Genomic DNA, 24,230 nt, shown 5'->3' on the forward strand with positions numbered 1-24,230 from the left:
GACTACATGTGGATTATGCGACTACAATTCAAGATGGATTATGAGACTACAATGTGGATTATGAGATTATGAGACTACATGTGGATTATGAGACTACAATTCAAGATGGATTATGAGACTACAATGTGGATTATGAGATTATGAGACTACATGTGGATTATGAGACTACAATTCAAGATGGATTATGAGACTACAATGTGGATTATGAGATTATGAGACTACATGTGGATTATGAGACTACAATTCAAGATGAGATTTGGGTGGGGCACAGCCAAACCATATCATGTGGTTATACCATAAGTTTCACATTTCTCTCCAAGTGATGAAAAAAATACCTACTATTGCTATATTTTTAATATATATTTTAATCTTAAAATTCTAAAATTATCCTAGTATGTATTTTTTAATGTATTTGATACATTTTTCCTGTTGGAGAGATTCACATTTTTGGAAATGCTAGAACAAAAAGAACGCACATATTCCAGATCTACTGACCTGGAAAAATATTAACCAATATTTTTATATTTTATATTTTATTAACAAATAACAAGCTCACAAATAGATACAGGTTAGGTAGAGCCTGGCACATAAAATAGCAGGGTCCCTATTTAAGAAAAAAAAAATTATTAATAGAAAATTGCTAGGTCCTCTCCCTCCTAAGGCCTTGGAAGGGCCTATACAAGTGAGGGGCCCTAAAGTGCATGGTTCGTTAATTTCATGGTATACCTGCCTGTGTCTGTTATGTATTGTTAAAGGGAAGAGGAAAAGTTAAAGAATATATATGATCTTTACATTCTCCTGAAAAAAATTAGACCACTTTATGTTATGTATATGTCTTATGGGCAAATGAAAACTCTGGAATAATGCAGAACCAAATTATTAAAATCACCTTCATCAAGAGAGAATTAAGTCAGAGGGTAAGATAAAGTAGGAGTGTGTGTGTGCATCCATGCATGTGTGTCTGATCACTTTTTAGACACCTTTATTTTCATTATTACAGCAATAATGCACTACTTTTAAATTTCAATCCCAAAATAAACTTTACTGGGTGGGGAAAAAAAGCGTGTGCATGTGAAAGAATTCCAAAAAAGGAATTTTTTGGATGTCTTTGGAATAAGTCCATATCTTCCCAAAGTTACTATATGAATATACCACATATATTGGTTTCTGAAATTCTGCTATATTTGATACAAAATTAGCCACTTTCTTTTCTGAGAACATCACCTGTATTAATAGACTGTTCCCCAGGCCTCTCATAAACACATGCCACAAGAGAATCAGATAAGAGAGAATGTAAAAGCTCGGTGACCTACCAATGGGGTGCCAGGAAAACCATGTCTGGTAAATAAAAGACGCCCACTGTATCACCCTGAAATCACTTAAATCAATCATGTTTTGAAATCAAGAGAAACATTTCTCTATAGATAAGAGAAACATAAAATGAATACAAAGGCATATGTAACCCACAAGAATAAAATATAATCAAGACAAGTCAAGCCAAAAATATTTCTCTAGACATCCATGCGGGAACCAGTTGATTGTGGCAGAGAAAAATCCAACACGTATTTCAAAACAACTTATCACAAAAAGAAATTAAAGCAAATTCACACTAGAAAAAAAAATGTTTTTGAAAATAACTAGTTCTACCAAAATTTGTGCAATCTAACGTGCATGATAGAGTTGTGCCAACAGTATTTTCCAGCAGGAGACTCTATGGTTCCAAAAGGCAGAATTTCATAGCAATACAAGGCTAATGATTGCAATGTATGATGGTAGTCCTAGCCTCAGCTCCAAGCATGAAAGCAGATGCCTTTCTCTTAGGTGTTCTGACAGGCAGATATTAAAGAGCAGCATGTGTCAGAAGATGTAGGAAATCAACTGGCCTCTTTGACAGATTTTACTGTAGAATGTTTGTACTGTCAGGGCAGAGGGTATGACAAACCTGAGAGATGACAGTAATAGGAGTGTTTAAGTAAGAGAACAAGCTTAATAGAGATGCCACTATTGACAATAACTTGCTTATGTTAAAAGAAGAGTCCTTGCTTTCATTTTCCACTGAAAATCCCAATGCCAATTTTTTGATTCCATTTTTGCTAAGTATTACAAAAATACCTTTTAGTCGTTTGCAAGGATAGAAGACTAAACTGCCAGTTATATTGCCTCATCTGTTTTTCGAGATACCTCATTCCATCATATCATTGACATTCTTCAGTTAGGGCATTAGTCTGGACCGAGGCAGAACCCATGTAAAATGTTGAAGTGACCGTGAAATGATTGCCTATTTTTTGTTGGAGTGCACTTCAAATTAACCTTGGAGCCCAAGCTCAGGAATGGTTATTAACCAACGTTTGTACTGAAGCCTGACACTATGTGCAGGATACCTTGTAATTATCTTAAGCCAATTGTCCAGTTATTCTGTACCACAAATAAAATGTATGAAACAATACAATTTTTCTCTCCAAAAATATATACACATTTTGTATTTCTCGCATTTCTCTAGTATTCAAGTTAATTACAGTTTCAATATTACACCACCATTAACGGCCTCCTTCCTAGGTATTTGAACTCCTCCAGAAATGTTTTACTCTAACTCTGTATGCATGCTCAGTGGTACAGCATTTGGGAGGGTGAACTGCCAGTTGTGAATTGATGCTAAATGAATGGGTATGCTTTAAAAAAAAAAAAAAAAAGTCCTTTTCACTCGTGGGCTTTAATACCCGTGTAATTATAATGATTTCAAATTCTCTCAAGGCTAAAATTAAACTTGGCTTCCTGGATGGCCAAACAATTGACTATTCTTCTACACCACTCAGCTCCCACTTTATCTCAGGCTCACTTTGAGCACAAACTGGTTAAAAACAGTCATAATCCAAATGCTGAATTAAATATGACTAAAAGATATAAACTGAATGGGCAGCTTAAATCTAATATCATCCAATTAGAACCATAGTGGAGCATTCATCCCCTTTCCCCCCCCCACACTCCCAATGGAGTGGGAGAGGCAGGGGAGCACAGCGTGAGTTCTAGGGGCAAGTGTGGGTCATGGTGCAAAAGTTCAACTGGATGGAATATGTAGAGCCAAGGGGAAAGTTACTAGAAGCATACTTCCAATGGAGAGCAAGATCAATGTCACAGAGATGATCTGAAATTGAGCTGCCAGTCTATAGAAGGCTTGGCAAAAGAGACAAGGCCATGTACAAAATTGATAGGCAGAAACGAGATTTTCATGAGAAAGGAGTCTTGAAACAAGTGCAGAGTAAAACCAAGAAATATTGCTAAGGTTGTGAAGAGGCAGCGGGGTGGGCAAGAAGATTAGGTATTTGTGACTTTAGATGTGATGGTTCTTAGAAGATCTTAAGGACAGTGGAGGACACTATTATTACACCAGAGATCACAAAATCATGACCTGACTGTAGACAGGCTGTTTGCATATGGGTTTGAGCAGAGACCTTGAACCCAAACACATTGGGTATGAATCTTGACCCTACTACTTACTAGTTTTATATGATACAAGGCAACTTCCCTAAGCGTTGTAGCTTCAATTTCCTCTTCTGTAAAACTGGGATAATCATTAGAATGATTTTGAGCAGTAAATTGGTTAATACATGTAAAACACTAAGGAAAATGAAGGTCAAAGAAGGAAAAATAAAAATATTTTTGCTTCATCTTTTTCATTCAAAATTTCATTAAACGTATTTCTTCTGATCTGATGAAATGAATTTTAAACTATATTCTTAAAACTTAGATTACCTAATTTATTGAATAAAATATAAATGGGAAAATTGGCACTACATTTTATCCACCAAAATGAAAATATCACATTGAAGAATGGGTTAAATATGGTCAATTAAATGCCAAAGCTTTAATAGTAAAGAAGGAAATGGGTATAAACTCACAAGGACAAAGAAAACACAGAGGATACAACAATGGGAAAGAAATGTCAGTGGAAAACAGATCATGGAGTGGTAACTGACTTCACAGAGTGGGAGAAGTAGGGGCTCAAATGCCTAAAGAAGAAGACTTCCACATAAATGAGCTAATTTCCACCACTGAGCTCCCTAGCCATTCTGGAATTGATGTCACCAGCTACAAAGAATTTAAGAATGAAGTTTGGATCTGACACATTGTATAAAGAGCATTCTAAGCCCCTAGATCTTCTCTCCAACCCTGCTCAACCAGGCAACTAGTTCTCTTTGAACCACAATTCTCAAGAGAAAGGAGGTTTGTCCTTCAGAAAAATTAAATCAAAAGGGGCCCTGGACTCAGGAACACAAGGCACAAAATATGAACACAATGCAGAGATTTGGACCAAGAGAATTCTCTCCATCTTTCTCTTCATCCAGTTCCTGGAACACAGGTCACCAGTGAGCAAACCACAAGATTCATTGCTGAAGAAATTGAATAGAACCCAAAGAAAATGCCTACAGATACTAACATTTGAGGGTCACACATTAAAAATGTCAGCTTGCCACTCAGTCTCAGAATTTTTTTTTTCTTTTTTTTGAGATAGGGTTTCACTCCCATCACCCAGGCTGGAGTGCAGTGGCAGGCTCTCGGCTCCCTACAACCTCTGCCTCAAGCAATCCTCCTGCCTCAGCCTCTAGAGTAGCTGGGACTACAGGCACCAGCCACCACACCTGGCTAATTTTTGTATTTTTATTAGAGACCGAGTCTCACCATGTTGGCCAGGCTGGTCATGAACTCCTGATCTCAAGTGATCCACCCGCCTCAGCCTCCCAAAGGCTGGGATTACAAGCAAGAGCCACGGTGCTGAGCCTCAGAATCTTATCCCTGTACTCACTCTTCCTCAAGAACCCCTAGAAGGTGAGTTTTTCCCATGCCAGCGAGCCCTTGTTTGGGAGGTAGAGTCTTTAAGAAATAATCCAAAAAATGAATTTGATGCGTTTGACCTGGGGAAGAATAGTATTGAAAGAAGTTTTATAATTCTGAAGAAGAGTTTAGGAGTAATTAGTGATAGGTAGATAGAAAACCAACCTACAAAGGAAAAAAAAAAAAAAAAAAGATCATGGAGTGGTCACTGACTTAACAGAGTGGGAGAAGCAGGGACCCAAACGCCTAAGAGAAACACTTCCATAGAAATGTGTATGCATATTTACAATAATATAGCTACTAATTTGTTAACACTGAACCTAGAATTGTGTTCTAAATTAGTTGAAAGAATGGAGAGATGATAACTGGGTAGAATTACATAAGAGTCTAATATTCTCTCTTAATAGGAAGTCCATAGAAAATGTTTGAAATTGATACATTAAGAAATACTAGTGGAATTCATTATTATCCAAGCAGCTAAAATAATTTAAAGTAGGTATTGCTTGGAATGAAACTTCGTGGTGGAAGGGTTTAAGGCAGAAGTTATTTTTCACTATAGTTCTATAGAACTTGATTTATTAAACCATGTCATATATTTTCTCAACAAAAGTTAAAATTGAAGCACAAATATCTTGTATGAAAGCAGTCATCTAATCTCTTTTCTTGAAATTAGATTAAACATATTTTCATGAATCTCAGTTTATAGTGGGTAACTTATCTTTGTTTTGGTTGAATGTTACAATAGTTTATGCTCTTCTCTTTGGCTATCAGCCCCTGAAGGAAATATACAAAATTTGGCTTTGTCTTGCCATTTCCCATCTATCACCAGGTAGGGAAGTTTTGTTCAATGATGCCCCAAATTGAGTTTAATATGTTATTTTTTAACCTTAGACTAGTCCACTGAATAATAAACATAAAAGGCAAGATATTTATTTAAGTATGTACTCAATGGAAATTAGTATTTTCAGGTCTAAAAAATTTTTATGAATATTTTCCCAAAATAGCAAAATAATTAAACTAAAATATAATTATATAAAATATAATTAACAAAAATAAACTGTTATACACATCAAGATCATTAAAGTCAAAATATGTGTGTGTCATTTGTGCAAAATTAAACATGATCCTATATCTCTTTTGCGTTTGATTGGAACAAAGGATATTTTAGACCCCCAATGCTTTACAACACTCATAATGTGAAACTGGAAAAACAAAACAGAAAATTGTTATACGTGAGAAATAATGAAGGTATTCATTTCTAGAAAAAGAAACATATCAAAGTTTTAGATTTGCTCTAAAAAATGTTTTGAAGGGTGAATATTGTGCTATTTTGAAGAGACTCCTAATTTAGAAAGCTCAAATAATGTCTATTTTTTAAAATGGAATCTTTCTCCAGTCATAGGAAATGTACCACCACAACTATGTAATCAATGTGAAGCAGATGGTGGAGCAATTATCTGGTGTATTCGGGCACTACCATTGGCCAATACACAGAATATGGGCCAGGAAATTTATTCTGTGTTTTCAAGCTGTTTTTGGGTTGTGATGGATAGTGTTGCTTAATGAAAATCTTTGTATTAATTTAGTTTCCATTTTACAGTCCTCATCCAAATAGGCATCTCTCTTTGTCTCTGTCTCTTTCTGTCTCTGTTTCTCTCTCTATGCCTCTTTTTCTGTGTGCCTTTTTTTCTTTCTCTCTTTCTAAGTCAAGTAAGAGCTATACAGTGATGATTTTAGAAATCTAATAATTTGAGCTTTATTTTTAAATATCAGCATAGCTTGTTACTTTTTTTTTTGAGGAAATAGCTACTCCTTATACCAGTGTAAAAATCTGAGTTATTTCATTTACTTAAAATCATCTAGAGGGTTCACAATTTAGAGAAGACACTATTTTTCTGATTCTGATGATGTTCTTGAGTAAAAAAACTTTAAAAATACATTTTAAAGCACCTACTTTGAGCACTTAGGAGAATATCATCCTAAGTGAGAGATATTTTACCTTTAATTCCAACTAAAAATTAGCTATTAACCTCATATTGGTTTCAAACTTTTATTTTTTACTTTGTCTTTTTAGATCAGTTTTAGTTTCACAGAAAAATTGAAAGTACAGGGATTTCCCATATATTCCCTATCCCCACACATGCACAGCCTCCTCGATTATCAAAATCCCCTGCCAGAGTGGCACATGTGTTACACCTGATGAACCTAAATGACACATCATTATCCTTCAAAATAGTTCACTTTTGGTGTGGATTTGGACAAATGTATAATGACATGTATCCGTCATGATACTGTAGTATCGCAGAATAGTTTCACTGGCCTAAAAATCCTCTGTGCTCTGCCTATTCATCCCTACCTCCCCACAACTCCTGGCAACCACAGATCTTTTTATTATCCCCATAGTTTTGCCTTATCCAACATGTCACATAGTAAAAATCAGACAGTATGTAGCATTGGCCAACTGGCTTCTTTCACTTAGTAGTATGCATTTATGTTTCCTCCATGCCTTTTCATGGCTTGTTAGCTCATTTCTTTTTATCACTGAAGAATATCCCATTGTCTGGATGTACCATGCTTTATTAATTCACTTACTGAAGGACATCTTGGTTGCTTTCAACTTTTGGCAATTATGAATGAAGCTTCTATAAACATTTTTGTACAAGTTTTTATGTGGACATAAGTTTCCCCCTCTTTGGGTAAATACAAAGGAACACAATTGTGAAACAATTGGCAAGAGTATGTTGACTTTTGTAAGTAAACTGCCAAACCATCTTCCAAAGTAGCTGTAACATTTTGCATCCTTACCAGCAAGGAATGAATGTTCCTGTTGCTCCACATTCTCACCAGCATTTGGTGTTATCAATGTTCTGGTGTATAGTGGTACCTTAATGCTGTTTTAATTTGCGTTTCCCTGATGACATATGATGTTGAGCCTCTTTTCATATGCTTATTCACCATCTGTCTGTCTTCTTTGGTAAGGTTGTTTAAGGTATTTGACCCATTTTTAAATGTTTTTATGGTAAGTTTTATTTTAGGTTCAATGTGCAGATTTGTGATATAGGTAAACTGCATGTGACAGGGGTTTGGTGTACAAAATAGTTCATCACCCAGGTAATAAGCATAGTACCCAATACGTATTTTTTTCTGATCCTCTTCCTCCTCCCACCCTCCACCCTCAAGTAGGCCCTGGTGTCTATTTTTTTTCCTTTTTGTGTCCTTGTGTTCTTATCATTCAGCTCTCACTTGTAAGTGAGAACATGCAGTATTTGGTTTTCTGTTCCTGTGTTAGTTTGCTTAAGATAATGGCCTCCAGCTCCATCCATGTTGCTGCAAAGACATAATCTCATTCTTTGTTATGGCTGCATAGTATTCCATGGTATATATGTACCAATTTTTCTTTAACCAGTCTTCAGTTGATGGGATTTATGTTGACTCTATGTCTTTGCTATTGTGAAGAGTGCTGTAATGAACATAGGCGTGCATGTGTCTTTATGGTAGAGTGATTAATATTCTTTTGGGTATATACCCAATAATGGGATTGCTGGGTTGAATAGTAATGCTGCTTCAAGTTCTTCTACGACTCACCACACTGCTTTCCACAATGTTGGCCCATTTTTTAATTAGGTTGTTTTCTTATTCATGAGTTTTAAGAGTTCTTTGTATAGTTTGGATGATAGTCCTTTATCAGGTATGTCTTTTGCAAATATTTTGTACCAGGCTGTGGCTTGGCTTTTTATTATTTATTTTAATAAAGTCCTCCAGTTTGTTTTTTTAATAATTATATTTAGTATCTTCATTTATCACTCACTATTTTGCTCTGCAGTTGCTAAAAGTACTTAGACACATTCTATATATACCTAGTTTTAGAATACTTTGTACTTCTCTGATAATTCAAAAATTTTAGTTCTATATATAAGAAATGACTACATGGTAATAATGGTGATCTGTGATTAATATTTTTTAATGTTTTATTGTTTTTATTTTCCAAGCATACATAAAAGTGAAGAAAATAATCTAATAAGCCCCATTTATCCACTACCCAGGTTTGACAACTATTAATATTTTGTCAGTTTTGTTTCACTGATCCCTTCTTCTTACATGTTCATGTGTTTTGTTCTTAAGATTCTGAATTCCCAAGGATATATTTTTAAATTTAAATATTGACAACAGCAAAATAGTATGTTTTCTCAAAATGACTCCACAAAATAATTTTTATCTATTTGGTTGTTTATGTTCTTATATATTATTTTAAAAATGATTTCTTTAGAAATAACTGAAATATTTAGTATTCAGAACTTTTTATAGATCCACATCAAGATCTTTTGAACATGTGCAAAGTTGCCACTGAAACATAAAATGTATCATCTTTGATAAATAGCCCTTAAAAAAAGCAACTTTCTTTATAGCTTTTTTCCTAAAAATCCTGGGATTATTAGGAAAGTATAAAAACTTTACCGTGTATTTCTAATTTTAGAGTTTATAATAATTTTATTCTGTTTAATATAATAAAGAAAATCCAGTGCAGCTTGCTGTAATTGTTTATTTTGGGGAGATACTCTAGTGTACGAATGCCACTGAGATATTAATAATCATAGTATCTAGTTAGTGCAAAAAAGCTTGAATTTATATAAATTTTTTAATTTTCTTTTTTTTTGAGATGGAGTCTCGCTCTGTCGCCAGGCTGGAATGCAGTGTGCAATCTTGGCTCACTGCAACCTCCGCCTCCTGGATTCAAGCCATTCTCCTGCCTCAGCCTCCCAAGTAGCTGGGACTACAGGCGTGCGCCACCACGCCCTGCTAATTTTTGTATTTTTAGTAGAGACAGCGTTTTGCCACGTTGGCCAGGATGGTCTCAATCTCCTGACCTCGTGATCTGCCCGCCTTGGCCTCCCAAAGTGCTGGGATTACAGGCATGAGCCCCTGCACCCGGCCATATTTTTTAATTCTCTAATGCAGATTGCTTGTCATATAGGTGTTCAAATTTTTCTGTTCCTTTGCAACTATAATCCCACTTTACCCCTACCTTCCCTGCAGTTTATCCTTGGGAGTTTTTGCATTTAATAGCGCCACTGTAGATCAAGGGACCCCAAACATTGGTAGTCTATTTAACAAAATACTTGAGCTGATTTCTTGATAAAACTAGATGCAATTTATTTGCATAAGAGTCTTTTAGGAGGCAAGGGGATAGATAGATAGTCAAATGTAAAGACAATAGAAGGTAAAGCATGGATTTCAAGGCCTACAATGTGGATTATTATTTCTTTGTTTTCTTCTCTAATGCAAAAATTGGCTCTGAATTGCACATCTGGAATGACTATCTGAAGTAGATTTTTTTTAAATGCCTAGTGTTATTCCTCCTAAGATGACAGCATCTTGTTCTTCATTTGGGTAATTCTCCATATGCACTCTCACTTGTTCTGGTCAGCACTTAATCCTGGCCTGGTGAATTAGTAAATCACACCCTTCCGCCTGCCAGCCACATGATCCAAGCTAACCCATAAGGGAAAATGTTTACCCCTTATGAGACTGCTAGGCAATAGAGGTACTCTTTCCATGGAATTTGAATTTGGTAGGCCATGAGCCTGGGCCCAGACTACCAAGTGGATAGAGTCTGCCTCAGTATGAATTTACACTGCTGGAATCAGAATATAGAGACAATGAAAGAAGGCATCCTAATAACATCATTCCAACCTCTTGATCCAGCCATTACTGGAGTCAGTTTATTTGTATTTCTGTGTGATAAATATATTTGTTAAACTTTAAAAAAAATTTTCCCTTTGCCACATTGAGTTGACTTTCCTTCACTTGCAACTGAAAATACCCTAATATTCCATTTATTCAGACAAGTCACACTCCATATTTTCTAATAATTGAACTTCCAACTTTGCCATTTTTATGCCTCCTGTATATAGCTAAATCATGCGTGCCTCATTACTTTAACTCCAAGTACTCATCAGTGCCCTTAATCTCAAATTGTCTACTAGCTTTTAGCAAAAGCCCATTTAATCCAAGTGGACTACCAGATGAAGAGGTTAACAGTGAGAAAGTATGATGGAGAGAGGCTGAATAAAGAACAAACTAATCACGTGTTGCTTTAAATTTTGTATGAGATATGAAGACAGGTCATCGGAATGTAATATTATAGAATGTTAGCTGAAATTTCCATTAAATGTTCTATGAGATATAAAGCCAGGTCATCGGAATGTAATATTATAGAATGTTAGCTGAAATTTCCATAAAGATCCCTTCACAGAATTACGAGTTAATATAAATTTATTTAGCAGTTCATGTAGCAGCCAAATTAGCTTAGCTTTCTGGCATAACTACTTTTGTTTCCCCTCAGGCTGCAGGATAGGGGAAATTTTATGGACATACTTGGTTGGCATCCTTGTTCAAATGCTAACTCTGTTATCTTAGTGGAGGTCTTTCATGTCTCTGTGATTCAATATCTTTCTCTGTAAAATGAAAATAATAATGTTGCCTTTGCATTTGATTGTAAGGATTACATAATACAACAGATGTGAAATATTTGGGAAAAAGTGAGATAATAATTGTAAGCTGGTGGTTCCATCTTTTATTATCAAGCACTTCAAATTATTTAAACGGAAACCTCCATTAGGTATTAGTCCTGTGGGGCTTACTCAGGTAATAAATAGTGACATATATAAAATTTAGAGCTAATCTATGATTTCAGAGAGTTTAATATTTTTTAATCATCAGATTATACTACATACCACATTTAAACTAATTAATTTAGCCATTCCCAGTTCATACAAGACCTTCACATTTGATATTGCAGCCATTCTTTTGCTCTTGTGAGGAGGGTATCCATCTCAATTATAATTCTTTTATCACATATTTGCATATCTTTTTTTTACTATAACTATTAATGGTGTAGTGATGCTGATTTATCACTTAGCCTCTTTTACCTAACAATGTTGCCCTGAAGTAGGAAAGGATGAAGTTCTAAAATTAAGATGTAATTATTAACAATTCACCACCTGAACATTAACTAACAGAATCAGACAGTGGCTTTCCCCACAGACAAACCTCCACATTCAAGAAAGATGATTCCTTTATAATGAAGTTAGTTCTGACACCAATGTACATTAAGAGAAAAACTCCCAAAATATTATAACAACTCTGACTTTTAGAGTCTTAAAATGTAGTTATGGTTTGAGTAGTAAAATCTGAGCAATACTAAGGGTGGTTTTATTACTTTATAATAAGACAAAAATGATTAATTTTTTAATTAAATTTTTGATATTAAATATAAGCCCTTGGTTCCTTTGCCTATTTCTAAACAATGAAGAAGAATATATCATAGTCTATGATTTGCTATGAATTATGTTTTGTGATGGCTTATCGAATCCTCAGAACTGAACTGGAACTTGCGTTTCCTCTGTCATCAGCAAAAGCTTTTCTGAAATGTTTGCAAAGTTCCAGATGTATGGGGTCCCTGAATAAATATTATTCCAACACTGATCAGCTGCATAGGTGAAGACCGAGTTAGGAAACAGGTCTACAAGGATTTCTTAATGAAAGCAGGTGGCTGTTGATATTTTAAACAGATTCAATAATTAATTAGAACATTTTTAGGACTTTAGGTGCATTTCACAAGAGATTTCTGTAATATTCAGAAGGTAGCCCATGTAGGAAAGCACCTGTTCAAGATCATCATTCATGCTCTCTTAATGGGGGGAAATATTTTTAAAACTACACATAGGCCAAAAGTTCTGTTCCTAGCAAGGTAGATTAATTTTTTTGATTTTATTCACATGCTATAGTTTAGGAATTTCTGGAGAATCAAAGAACTGCCTTCCTAAGAAACACATGGATTTCATGTTAAAGACAGAAAAAGATTACAGTTGGCCCCATGTAGCTGCAGATTTTGCAATCACAGATAAAACCAATCACAGATTGAAAATATTTTTTTTTTTTTTAACTACCATCAGAGTGAACAGGCAACCTACAAAATGGGAGAAAATTTTCGCAACCTACTCATCTGACAAAGGGCTAATATCCAGAATCTACAATGAACTCCAACAAATTTACAAGAAAAAAACAAACAACCCCATCAAAAAGTGGGCGAAGGACATGAACAGACACTTCTCAAAAGAAGACATTTATGCAGCCAAAAAACACATGAAAAAATGCTCACCATCACTGGCCATCAGAGAAATGCAAATCAAAACCACAATGAGATACCATCTCACACCTGTTAGAATGGCAATCATTAAAAAGTCAGGAAACAACAGGTGCTGGAGAGGATGTGGAGAAATAGGAACACTTTTACACTGTTGGTGGGACTGTAAACTAGTTCAACCCTTGTGGAAGTCAGTGTGGCGATTCCTCAGGGATCTAGAACTAGAAATTCCATTCGACCCAGCCATCCCATTACTGGGTATATACCCAAAGGACTATAAATCATGCTGCTATAAAGACACATGCACACGTATGTTTATTGCAGCATTATTCACAATAGCAAAGACTTGGAACCAACCCAAATGTCCAACAATGATAGACTGGATTAAGAAAATGTGGCACATATACACCATGGAATATTATGCAGCCATAAAAAATGATGAGTTCACGTCCTTTGTAGGGACATGGATGAAATTGGAAATCATCATTCTCAGTAAACTATCGCAAGAACAAAAAACCAAACACCGCATATTCTCACTCATAGGTGGGAATTGAACAATGAGAACACATGGACACAGGAAGGGGAACATCACACTCTGGGGACTGTTGTGGGGTGGGGGGAGGGGGGAGGGATAGCATTGGGAGATATACCTAATGCTAGATGACGAGTTGGTGGGTGCAGCGCACCAGCATGGCACATGTATACATATGTAACTTACCTGCACATTGCGCACATGTACCATAAAACCTAAAGTATAATAATAATAATAATAATAATAATAAAAGAAAAAAAAAAGAAAAAAAAAAAAAAAGAAAATATTTTTAAAAAGTATAACAAAAATAATATAAAAATATAACTACTATTTATGTGGCATTTATATTGTATTAGGTATTATAAGTAATCCAGAAACGATTTAAAGTACACAGGAGGATATGCATAGGTTATATGCAAAAACTCTGCCATTTTATAGAAGGGACTTGAGCATCTGAAGAGTTTGGTATCTGTGGGTTGGGAAGGACCTGGAACCAACACCCCCATAGATACAGAAGATCAACTTATATTCATTTAAAACCGCTTTTGGCAAACTTCTAAAACAGACTCTGTGCAATAAAATTCACTTGCTTAATAAGTCACATTCCATACCAAGTTCACATAATGGTAGATTATCCTCAACTTCCATGTGTTTGATGTCCATTCAATATTTTATGTTTTCTAAGTGAGGTAAACAAATCTGTTGACTAGAGCTCTGAAGATACTGAAGCCTTCCCTTCCTTCTCTTTTACCATTTTTGTGTTACGAACTTCTACCAAGATAAATTTAAAATGCATTTGTTTTATACTCTATGTTTTACACTTTGACATCAACTAATCTTTGCTCACAAAAGAAAAGTTAGGACCCTTTAGCATTAATATACATAGTAAAAAATGCTGGAAAAGTTTTTAAATTGTTACTAGCACTTAGGCAAGTTAAATTCGCAAGCAATATTTTTTTCTGAAATGCATTGATCAGCAGTAAGGTACAAAATAAACTAAATCACATTTCATATCTCCTTTCTGTGGTGTTTTTGAAACTCTGAGTAATGACCCTGGTTGAGCCATTAATGCAAATCCTCAAAACTTAAGTAGTTTCTTGATACTTTTCATTTTGAGGCATCTTTTAAAGAAACAGCAGATGCCTCTCCACATGCATTCAAAAAATCAATAAAATTAATCAATAACACTCTCCACAGGTAATAAATGTTCAGAAGCATTTCTGCCTATCTATATTGATTGAGAGAATTGCTTCAAATCGGTTCTGATGTGTATAAAAATCATTTCCTTATTGATCAAAGTTTCTCTTCCCTGATATGTTATTTCATATATGGCACACAATGGTTTTTGTCTCTATTCTTGTATATTTGTGATAAATTTCTTATGATCTGTGTATGAGACTCATTTAAATAAAATATAAAATGAGTATTTTGTTTCTTTGGAGAAACCTATTGCTCAAAATTTAATCAAAGAATGAATAATCATGAGAAATTACTGAAGTTATTGTAATGAAAAATGTAATGATGTATTTCATTCACATTTTTATTATTTATAATAAGCTTAAAAGGTTTGAGTTTGCTTCTATTTCTTCTAACAAAGCTCCATTCATGCAGACACATTCCTCTAATCCAGAATGACACTATTACTGACTATATAAATAATAGAAAAGTACATACTTTTAGCCAATTGCTGACTCATAATATTGCTGGAAAACGTAACATGTTCAAACCTATAAGTGAATTTTGTAACCTTTTTGCTAGTGTATGTTATGTGTTTAGACACAGAGTAATAAGAAAAATAGATACTCTGAATTTTCTGATCATAAAGAAATTTAAAGTTTTGATAGATATAACATTTAATAATTCTCATTAAAAATGACTGTATTTAATTAACCCAACCAAGTTATGTATCCACAGTTACCTTAACTAACAGTACCTGATAACTGGTGGCTCACTGGGGAAATTGTATTTGATCAATTAAAGAGTCCCCCAAGGAAACACAACTCTTAATTCTTGATATATTAACTAGTGTTGTGAATTATTCCTCTAACAAAAAATCAAATATTTCTGTCAACATTATTTAATAAATTTCATAACTAACATAGGTTGCTCCATTACTAAATGACATCATTTGGCCAGTTAATACACCACCACAGTAAGTGTGCCTCAACCAGTAACTTCTTCAAACTTGGATTTATTAACAAGTTTCATGCCTCTCAGTGGTTTTTCCTAGGAATTTCAAGGAATAGGAATTTTCACATTGACAACCAAGGTCCAATACCTCTCTCTACCTTAGATGATTTTACTTTACCAGTCTATCAAATAAATTTTGTCTTTTCTTAATTCTTAAAACAAATTAAGTTGAGATCTTTCGGCAAAACAAGAACTGTTTTATTTTTTCAGGTACAATTAGTGTAAAGAATTGGATAAAATATATTCACTGTATTCAAAAATATTATTTGGGTGAGGCTAAGGGGATGTTTGCCAATATAGAAAGCATAAGCATTGGAAAGAAAATATAATCTGGTTTCCCCTACATCAAAAATTAAATGACAATTTTTAAATAGCATCTTAATATAAAATACTTACCTAAAGATGTGGAAGTGTCTTTTCTGCCCACTAAGGCACTGGGTACATTGGATGGTCTCCAGAAACTCTAAAAGAATAGGGCAGCCTTCCTGAGTTTGTCACTTATTCCCAGGAAACTAGTTGTACAATCAGATTCTTGGAATCAATAGATGCCACTAGGGCGACCATGAATATAAAATTTTTAAAATATTTATTTTACTTATGTACAAATTAATTTAAATATATTCCTAGAGATGAGCATAGATTCACACTGGAAACTGGAGTGGCACACTCAAGAGAGATTTTGATAGATACATCTCTCCATCACGTTGCGTTTTAGTAAGGGCAACTGAATCAAAGTGGAAGGGATGACATGGAGCCAATCAAAAGAAAAAACTAATCTGGGCATATCATAAAGGATAAAAGCATGAGCCTTGGAGTCATATAGACCTCAAATCCGGATGCCATCACTTACAAGCTGTGTGGCCTTGGAGAAGTTGCTTTTCTCTCTAGACTTCATTTCCCTCCTCTGTAAAGCAGAGTATATGCTAGTATTTTCTAATAAAAATATGTGATATGTGATGTACTATGATAATAGTATGTTGATAATTTTAAATTTTCTAGTAGACACATTTTTAAAGAACAGGTAAAATTGATATATTTATTTGTATATTTATATATGAGATATATATTTATACTTATTAATTATATACATATATGTTAAAATCTATAAAATGTACCCAAAATGGTATCATATCAACAAGTAATCAGTATAAAAATGAGTAATAGCCTATTTTACATTCTTTCTTCATTTGAAACCTGGTGAGCGTTTTACAATTACAGCACATTCCAATTTGTACTAACCACCTTTCACATGCTCAATAGCTACATGTGTGTCATAGCTGCTATAATGGATAGTACAGGTATAACCTACCCCATAGGGTTATTGAAGAATAAAATGAGGTAATGCAAGTAAAGGACTTAGAATAGTGCTTGGCAAATAATATGTACTACAAATGGTACTGTGAAAGCTGCTACTATTATCCACTGATATTGATTATAATATCTTCCTTGCTCTGCTGGGGGAATGGAAAAATATATGGCATGGCCCCTGTTCCTGAGTAATTACGAAGTTAAGAATGTAAGACAAATACATAGTTAACTAGAATTTTTGACATCTTATTATCACATGAATGGTATGAATGAAATGCAATAAGTGCTCAGAAAAGGCAGATCTTGTACTAGGAATCCCTTGTACCAACTTGGTGAAGAAAATAATTTTGAACTAGGATTTAATAGGCAGGCTGATTTTTATTAGGAAGTAATGGTTAGGGACCATGGAGACAGCTAGGAAAAATATTTCACTATAGGGAATTACAGAAGAAACAATCCAAAGGTAGGGAAGTGAAAAATACATTCAAGAAATGAGGGTGAATTGTTTGATGGAGAGCACAGAGTTCATGTTAAGAGTGTACTTGAGTTAGCAAATGCAGATTTGTATCAGAGTGTAGAGATCTTAGAAGCCATGCTAAGATACTTGGACATTATTCAGTGTCTGAAATAAATAGTAAAAAAGAGCACCGATTTAGGAGCCAAAGATCTGATTTCAGCCATATTCTGCAACTGCCACATGTGCATTTTCTTACCTTGGCCAAGTCATTTCAGCTCAGCTGTTTTATTTGTAACATAAGATGGTTGGATCTAAAACAAAACAAAACCTGAGAACGTCAGAGATGAAAAGGGGCTCTTTGTTGTTGTTGCTGCTGCTACTGCTTTCATTGTTCTGTTTATATTTGTGGTATTTTAGGATGAGGATAACATTACTGAAGAAATGCCTCAGGAATTAATATAGGTAGATTTAAAAGTAAAAATATGAAAATGAAAAGATCATTTTGATAATCATTTCAGTGGTCCTAGTGTCTTTAAAAAAAGGATTTTAACTAATATTGTGGAAAAAACAGTTGGAAATATTAATAAATGGCTGGGTTGGATTATAGAAAATTTGTTTAAAAGAAGAAAGAATGGCTAGGACTTGGATTGAAGGTGGGGAGGGAGGCAAAGTGAGAAATGAATTGTATTACAGTTTGGAGTCTAGAAAAAAAATATTTAGTATTCATAATAGAAATGGTAGAACCAGGGAGATAATTTGGCTGCAGATATGGGAAGGGATGTAAAATAAATGTTTTTAGTTATCAGGTACAATTTTTAGTACATATTATATATGCATTAGAATGTATGTATTTAGAGATTAATGGATATATATAAACAGTGACTTTTGCAAGAACATGAGTATTTTAGTTTCAGTTTCACAAAGTAGTAGAATCAACATTAAATAAAACAATTATGAGATTAACATGAGCATTAAAGAACTTATGCAACTAGAGAATTCAATGATATTCATAAAGAAGCCCCAAAGTGTGACACTTATCTGAGTCTTTTTTGCTTATTTATTTTTTATTATTATTATTTTAGAGACAGGGACTTGCGCTACCACCCAGAATGGAGTGTAACGGTGGGAATAGCTCGCTGCAGCCTTGAACTCCTGGACTCCAGCAATCCTCTTGCCTTAGCCTCCACAGTAGCTAGGACTACAGATGCGTGCCACCACACCTGGCTAATTTTCTTTCAAATTTTTTGTAGAGATGGAGTCTCACTATGTTGTCCAAGCTGCTCTCAAACTTTTGGCCTCAAGTGATCCTCCTGCCTTGGCCTCTCAAAGCATTGGGATTACAGGCATAAACCCAGTTGGCCCTAAATCTTAATTTATTAAAGAAATTCAAAGGCAGTAAATGAAGCAAGACTTATTGAGTAATAAAGTTTTCAATTCAAATACCAATTCAAGGCCGGGTGCAGTGGCTCAGGCCTGTAATCCCAACACTTTGGGAGGCCAAGGTGGGTGGATTACCTGAGGTCAGGAGTTCAAGACCAGCAGGGCCAACATGGTGAAACCCCGTCTCCACTAAAAATACAAAAAATTAGGTGGCCACGGTGGCAGGCATTTATAATCCTGCTACTCCGGAGGCTGAGGCAGGAGAATCACTTAAACCCAGGAGGCGGAGGTTGCAGTGAGCCGAGATTGCGCCACTGCACTCAAGCCTGGGCAACAAGAGTGAAACTGCATCTCAAAAAAAATAAATAAATAAAGTAAATCCCAATTCAACCTTCTGTGAGTCTCCTTCTTCATTTTCTAGGAGGAAAGAATAGCTACGTCACAGTGTTGAGTGAAAAACATGTGATGTAAAAAAGAAAGCTCTAGACATTCAATAAATGAGGGCTACCATCAACTCATTCCAGTAAACCTGGATGACAAAGAAATGGGCTCAAACCCTTTCTATTTAAAAATGTCATGAAGGTTTTTGTGCTCCTACTTGTAACACACTATGACTCTTCAAGCAACAAGCACGCATTAAGTACTGATAAGTCAAGTTCCATGATTATAAAAGAAATTGCAATAATAAGCAGCATGCATCTCAACCTTAAGGAGAATTTAGCTACATGAGAAGGAAAGTATTGAAAGGTTTAAGATAACTCCTGGTTATTCTAGGTGTACACTGTCAAAATCAAATTGACTTCTCACACGTGTTTCTAAAATTAATTTAAAATTTAATAAAAATTAATGAAAATTGATTGAAAAGTTTTAAAAATTGTAGCTAGAAAAAGTGTCAATATTACACATTTTATTAGCATGAGAGTGAGAGTTTCCAAATTATGCTAGTTTATATAAAGTGATTTTTTACACCCAGATAAAATTTTACCACTCAATTTGTATGGATTAATTCATTCTATAAACTTCTTCAAGGGATTCTATTGTTAATAATGCTTAAATTAATAATTATATTCAAATATTCAAGTTTTTATACCAAATTCAATTGAAACTGTTATGCCTAAGATATTAGTGAAACTATTTATTAAAATAAATACAGCATATAAAGGAACTATGTTGTGTTAAGAAAGTTATAAATTTATTTGGAACTTTGAAAGACCCTCTAATTCATAAAATTTGACTGAATCATTTAATAGCAGAGCAATATTTTGAGGTTAGGAGAAATTTAATTCTTGTCTTCAAAGCCAAAAGGAGTTGGCAAATTCATCCAATAGAGTAAAATGGACAGCAACATATGCTCCTCATTGAGTCCTATTGGTCAACAGAAAAGGTATTGATTTACTAAATATGAAAATATTCTAAAGTCTTGGCAGATAAAAATAAGTACTGATTATATTTTTTAAGACATATGAAGGAGTCATAATCACTCAATGATGTTGATATATACTGAGTTATTTGTATAAAAAATAGCAGTTACAAAATTAAATCAATCTTCTCCCTAGACTGTTTATTTTCTTTCCATTCTGTGAAAAGTATGACATCCTTATAACTTGAATGTTAACAAAAGAAAAAAAGTAAGGCATTTTTTACATAACAGATGTTTAAATATTTATCTGTATTTTAAAATACCTTTACAAATCAATTTTGACCATTTTTATTTTTAACCTATTTGTAAACTACTCTGTTTTTAATCACAAATTTAATTCATGTGATTTTTATGGAATGTGTGTATTCATAAATTGTTATAATTATTCTTGTTAAAATACTAAGCTAAATAACAATTTAATAATCTGTTCAGAAATTACATGTTACAAGACAATATTTTGCTTTTAATATTTTAATAAAAGATCTGAAGTAAAAATAAATTATTTAATTTCACATTTTTTAAAGAGACATATTTACTTCAACGTGAACATTATTAGTTCAGGTTTCACATAAATTCTCATGACAGACACTATTTAAAATTGTATTTCTACCATATTTTCATTCCATTGACCAAGTTCTGATATAGTTAAATCTTTTATTCTCTCTAAATTTATCATTAAGACACTGACATTCAGATGACAAGTGATTTGCAGTGTGGTTTGTTTTTCATTGCCAGTCACCAGGAGATTTAAAAAGATACCCATGCACTTCTCCATAAACACTTTCTCTATAAATGCTCCACTTTGTGGAGATGCTACCGGTAATGAGACTGTGGCATTTTTTATTTTGTTTCTGAGAGTACCTCTTCTCTCTCAAAGCAATTGGATACTAAAGTACTAATGTAGCGATTGACATACCCTGGTAAGTAATTTTGAACATTTTATAACTTAGAAAGAGGTTAGCATCCCTGTTCCCAGCAAAACTAATTTTTAAGCCACACATTATATGCCATGTAATAATCCAATATACTTTAAATGAAGTTGAACATGATTATAAATTTATATTCATTTTAGGAATTAGTTACGATACATACTCAGTCTTGCAATCTTCTGAAAATGAATTCAGGTAAACCTGAAAAACCTCATAATAAATTTGCTGACCAAAATCTGTTCTTGAAAAAACAAATTTTTGGAACACCTGAGGCATGGTGCTGTTGAATTAATATGAGGTTCCAATATCATTTTCTGTATTTTATTGAACAAACTTTCAGAAATTACCAGAGCCTTCATAAATATTTCCAATTATTATTTTTACAGATGTGAATAATGATTTAAAGCTAAATATTTTTCTTTTTCTTTATGGACTTGGTTCTGTTTGGTTTTGTTTGGTTTCACAAATAGAAAAGAGTATTTACCCCCCCCCCCCTTTTCAGCTGTTGTATAAAGACTACAAGAAAAAAAGTTATTTGGGAAAGTCACAAACAGCAATTGCCTATAGAGTGAGGTTGGAAGTGAAATCCATATGTAATGCCTCTGTCAGCAAAGACTTAGTAGAAAATGGTTTATAATAAATATTCACATCTGCTGCTTTGGACACTCTAATCCATCCTAAGGATCTTTGCTGTGTCAGGTTTTGTTCTAGATGAAGAAGCCCAGTAGTTATAAAGGTATGCAAATAGGCTGTATTTATCATGGTTAGCTTTACTTTTATAACTTTTCTCTGTTTTAGAGGTATTCATGATGATTGGGGGTAAAATTTGTGATTAAATATTTCACTGTAGCTTTTATGGTGATATAATTCTAGAATTCTTATTATAAAATGGACCAATGCTATTTTCACAATATATCACTTACCTAAAATCTGTCAAGAAGGCATCATTGATAACAACACTATGCTGGCTGTGGAAAGCAATGGCTAAAAGCCCAGGCTCTGGATTCGAAGTGCTGTGATTAAATGCTAGCTCCTTCTATACCTAGGGTGTCATTGTGAGCAAGTTATTTCGCCTTTCCAAGCCTCTATTTCTTCACCTACATAGAGGAGGCATTTTTTACATAACAGATATTTAAGCATTTTTAAAATAGTACTAACCATTTAAAATACAGATAAATAGTACTAACTATTTAATATACTAAATAGTTAATACTATTAGTACTATTTAAAATATTAAATAGTTAATACTATTAGTACTATTTAAAATATTAAATAGTTAATACTATTAGTACTATTTGAAATATTAAATAGTTAATACTATTAGTACTATTTAAAATATTAAATAGTTAATACTATTTTCTTTATCATTAGATTACCGTAAGGATCATATGGAATTATCCATATCAAGCACTAAATATAGTATCTATCACATTAAAAGAGTTTAATACATTTTAAATGTTATCACTGAAACAAAAATATGCCTTCTAAGTATGATTAAATAATCCCATGGATAGTACTAATGTCATACTTATTTACACTAAGTACTGAACTTACGTAAACGTATCCTATTGTTTTACTTAACTCCAAGTCCCATGATAGTTTGTTACTGGACTTCCTTAATAAAAATATTAATTAAAATTGGATCCCTGATTTGTTTTCACTTTGAGGAAATGAGCCACTAAAAAATATATGGCACAAAAATTATGCAAATACCCTGTGCTGTATTTAGCCATCTTATGTAACAAAAATTTAATTTATCAAAATTTGAATTCTAAGCTAGAGTAAAAACTCCCAAGTCATTTTGAAATGGAAGTATTTATTTCCACTTCAGCTTCAAAAAAGTATTTGTTGAGTTCATGAGTATCACAATTTTTAAAGCAGGAATGTATATTGAGTTGTAAGTAATGGTTAACATAATTATTATAAATAAGTTTAAAGAAGAATACAAATATGTTTTCCATAAATTGTGAAAGCTATACCTTTTAAAACTTTTTAACGTATAATTTATTTGAAAAAGAAAGTTGCCTTGCATAGTTGCTTTCAATCTGATCTCCTCAAAATGCTTTATTAATCGCAAATATAAAAGAATAGTATAGGACGTTTGATGAAATCTGCATATAAAGGAGGTAGACCATTAGGCTCTATGTCCCAATTCGAAAATTTTATAACCTAATTATTGATGTGTCTTAATTTTGACTCAACTTATTTCTTTCTTATACCTACAGGAGCTACTGCATATTTGATAACTGACCCCTAACACAGAATGATAATTGAAAAAAATAGAATGCTTCATTGCTTATAAACTGTGAACACTTGAAATAAAACTTTGATTCATTCTCTCTCTCTCTCTCCTCTCTCTCTGTCTCCCTCAGGTCGAGTTTTAGCTCAGGCAAGTGGTAATGGTGTTATCCATTTGCTAGATCTTAAATCTGGGGAGATTCACAAATTGATGGGCCACGAAGACGAGGCACACACGGTTGTGTTTTCTCACGACGGGGAGATTCTGTTTTCTGGAGGCTCTGACGGCACAGTTCGAACGTGGTCTTGACCGTCAGCACATCCCGCCGCAGAGGGCATTCCCTTCAAGGCTTGAAAATGCCTCCTGTAGTCCCAAACCAGTAAATAACTGGTTAAATGTGCCAGCAGGTAACACTTACAGTCTTCTTTAAAACATACTTTGGACATATATTTTAGTGCTCATACTGTTGTTACTAATAAAAAAATAACTTTATGCTCACCCATTTGTGTCAGGGTCTTTTTTCTCTCTCGTTTTGATAAGAATTTAGAGACACAGCATTTTTGCTAGGGGTTTTGAAAGAAACAGCTTTACAATGACGCCTAATGACAGACTAGATGAATTACAGGAGATTGATTTTTAATGTTAGAGAACAAACTGCAGGAAAACCTGGCTACTTAAAAAAAAAAAAAAAAAATCAGATCCAAGCTGCAGGAAGACCTGAAGTTTAATCATGCAGCACCAGGGAAGTCTTTCTGCCACCAAAGGGTCAAATAGAATCGACAAGCCTACGTTTTCACAG

The 24,230-nt window shown here is 33.9% G+C and overlaps 1 protein-coding gene across 4 annotated transcripts in view; it reads left to right on the forward strand.

Moving 5' to 3' along the window:
• Positions 1 to 23,929, forward strand: part of SPAG16 (sperm associated antigen 16) — a 1,161,609-nt gene extending 1,137,680 nt beyond the window's left edge. For all 4 annotated transcript variants that reach the window (XM_054478489.2, XM_054478490.2, XM_054478491.2 and 1 more), the window contains one exon: positions 23,565 to 23,929. In XM_054478489.2, the coding sequence (XP_054334464.1) occupies positions 23,565 to 23,740 (176 nt within the window). In that variant the 3' untranslated portion in view covers positions 23,741 to 23,929. The remainder of the gene's footprint in view (positions 1 to 23,564) is intronic.
• The last annotated feature ends 301 nt before the right edge of the window (positions 23,930 to 24,230 follow it).

The sequence above is a fragment of the Pongo pygmaeus genome, chromosome 11, assembly GCF_028885625.2.
Source record: "Pongo pygmaeus isolate AG05252 chromosome 11, NHGRI_mPonPyg2-v2.0_pri, whole genome shotgun sequence".
In the NCBI taxonomy this organism is placed as follows: domain Eukaryota; kingdom Metazoa; phylum Chordata; class Mammalia; order Primates; family Hominidae; genus Pongo; species Pongo pygmaeus.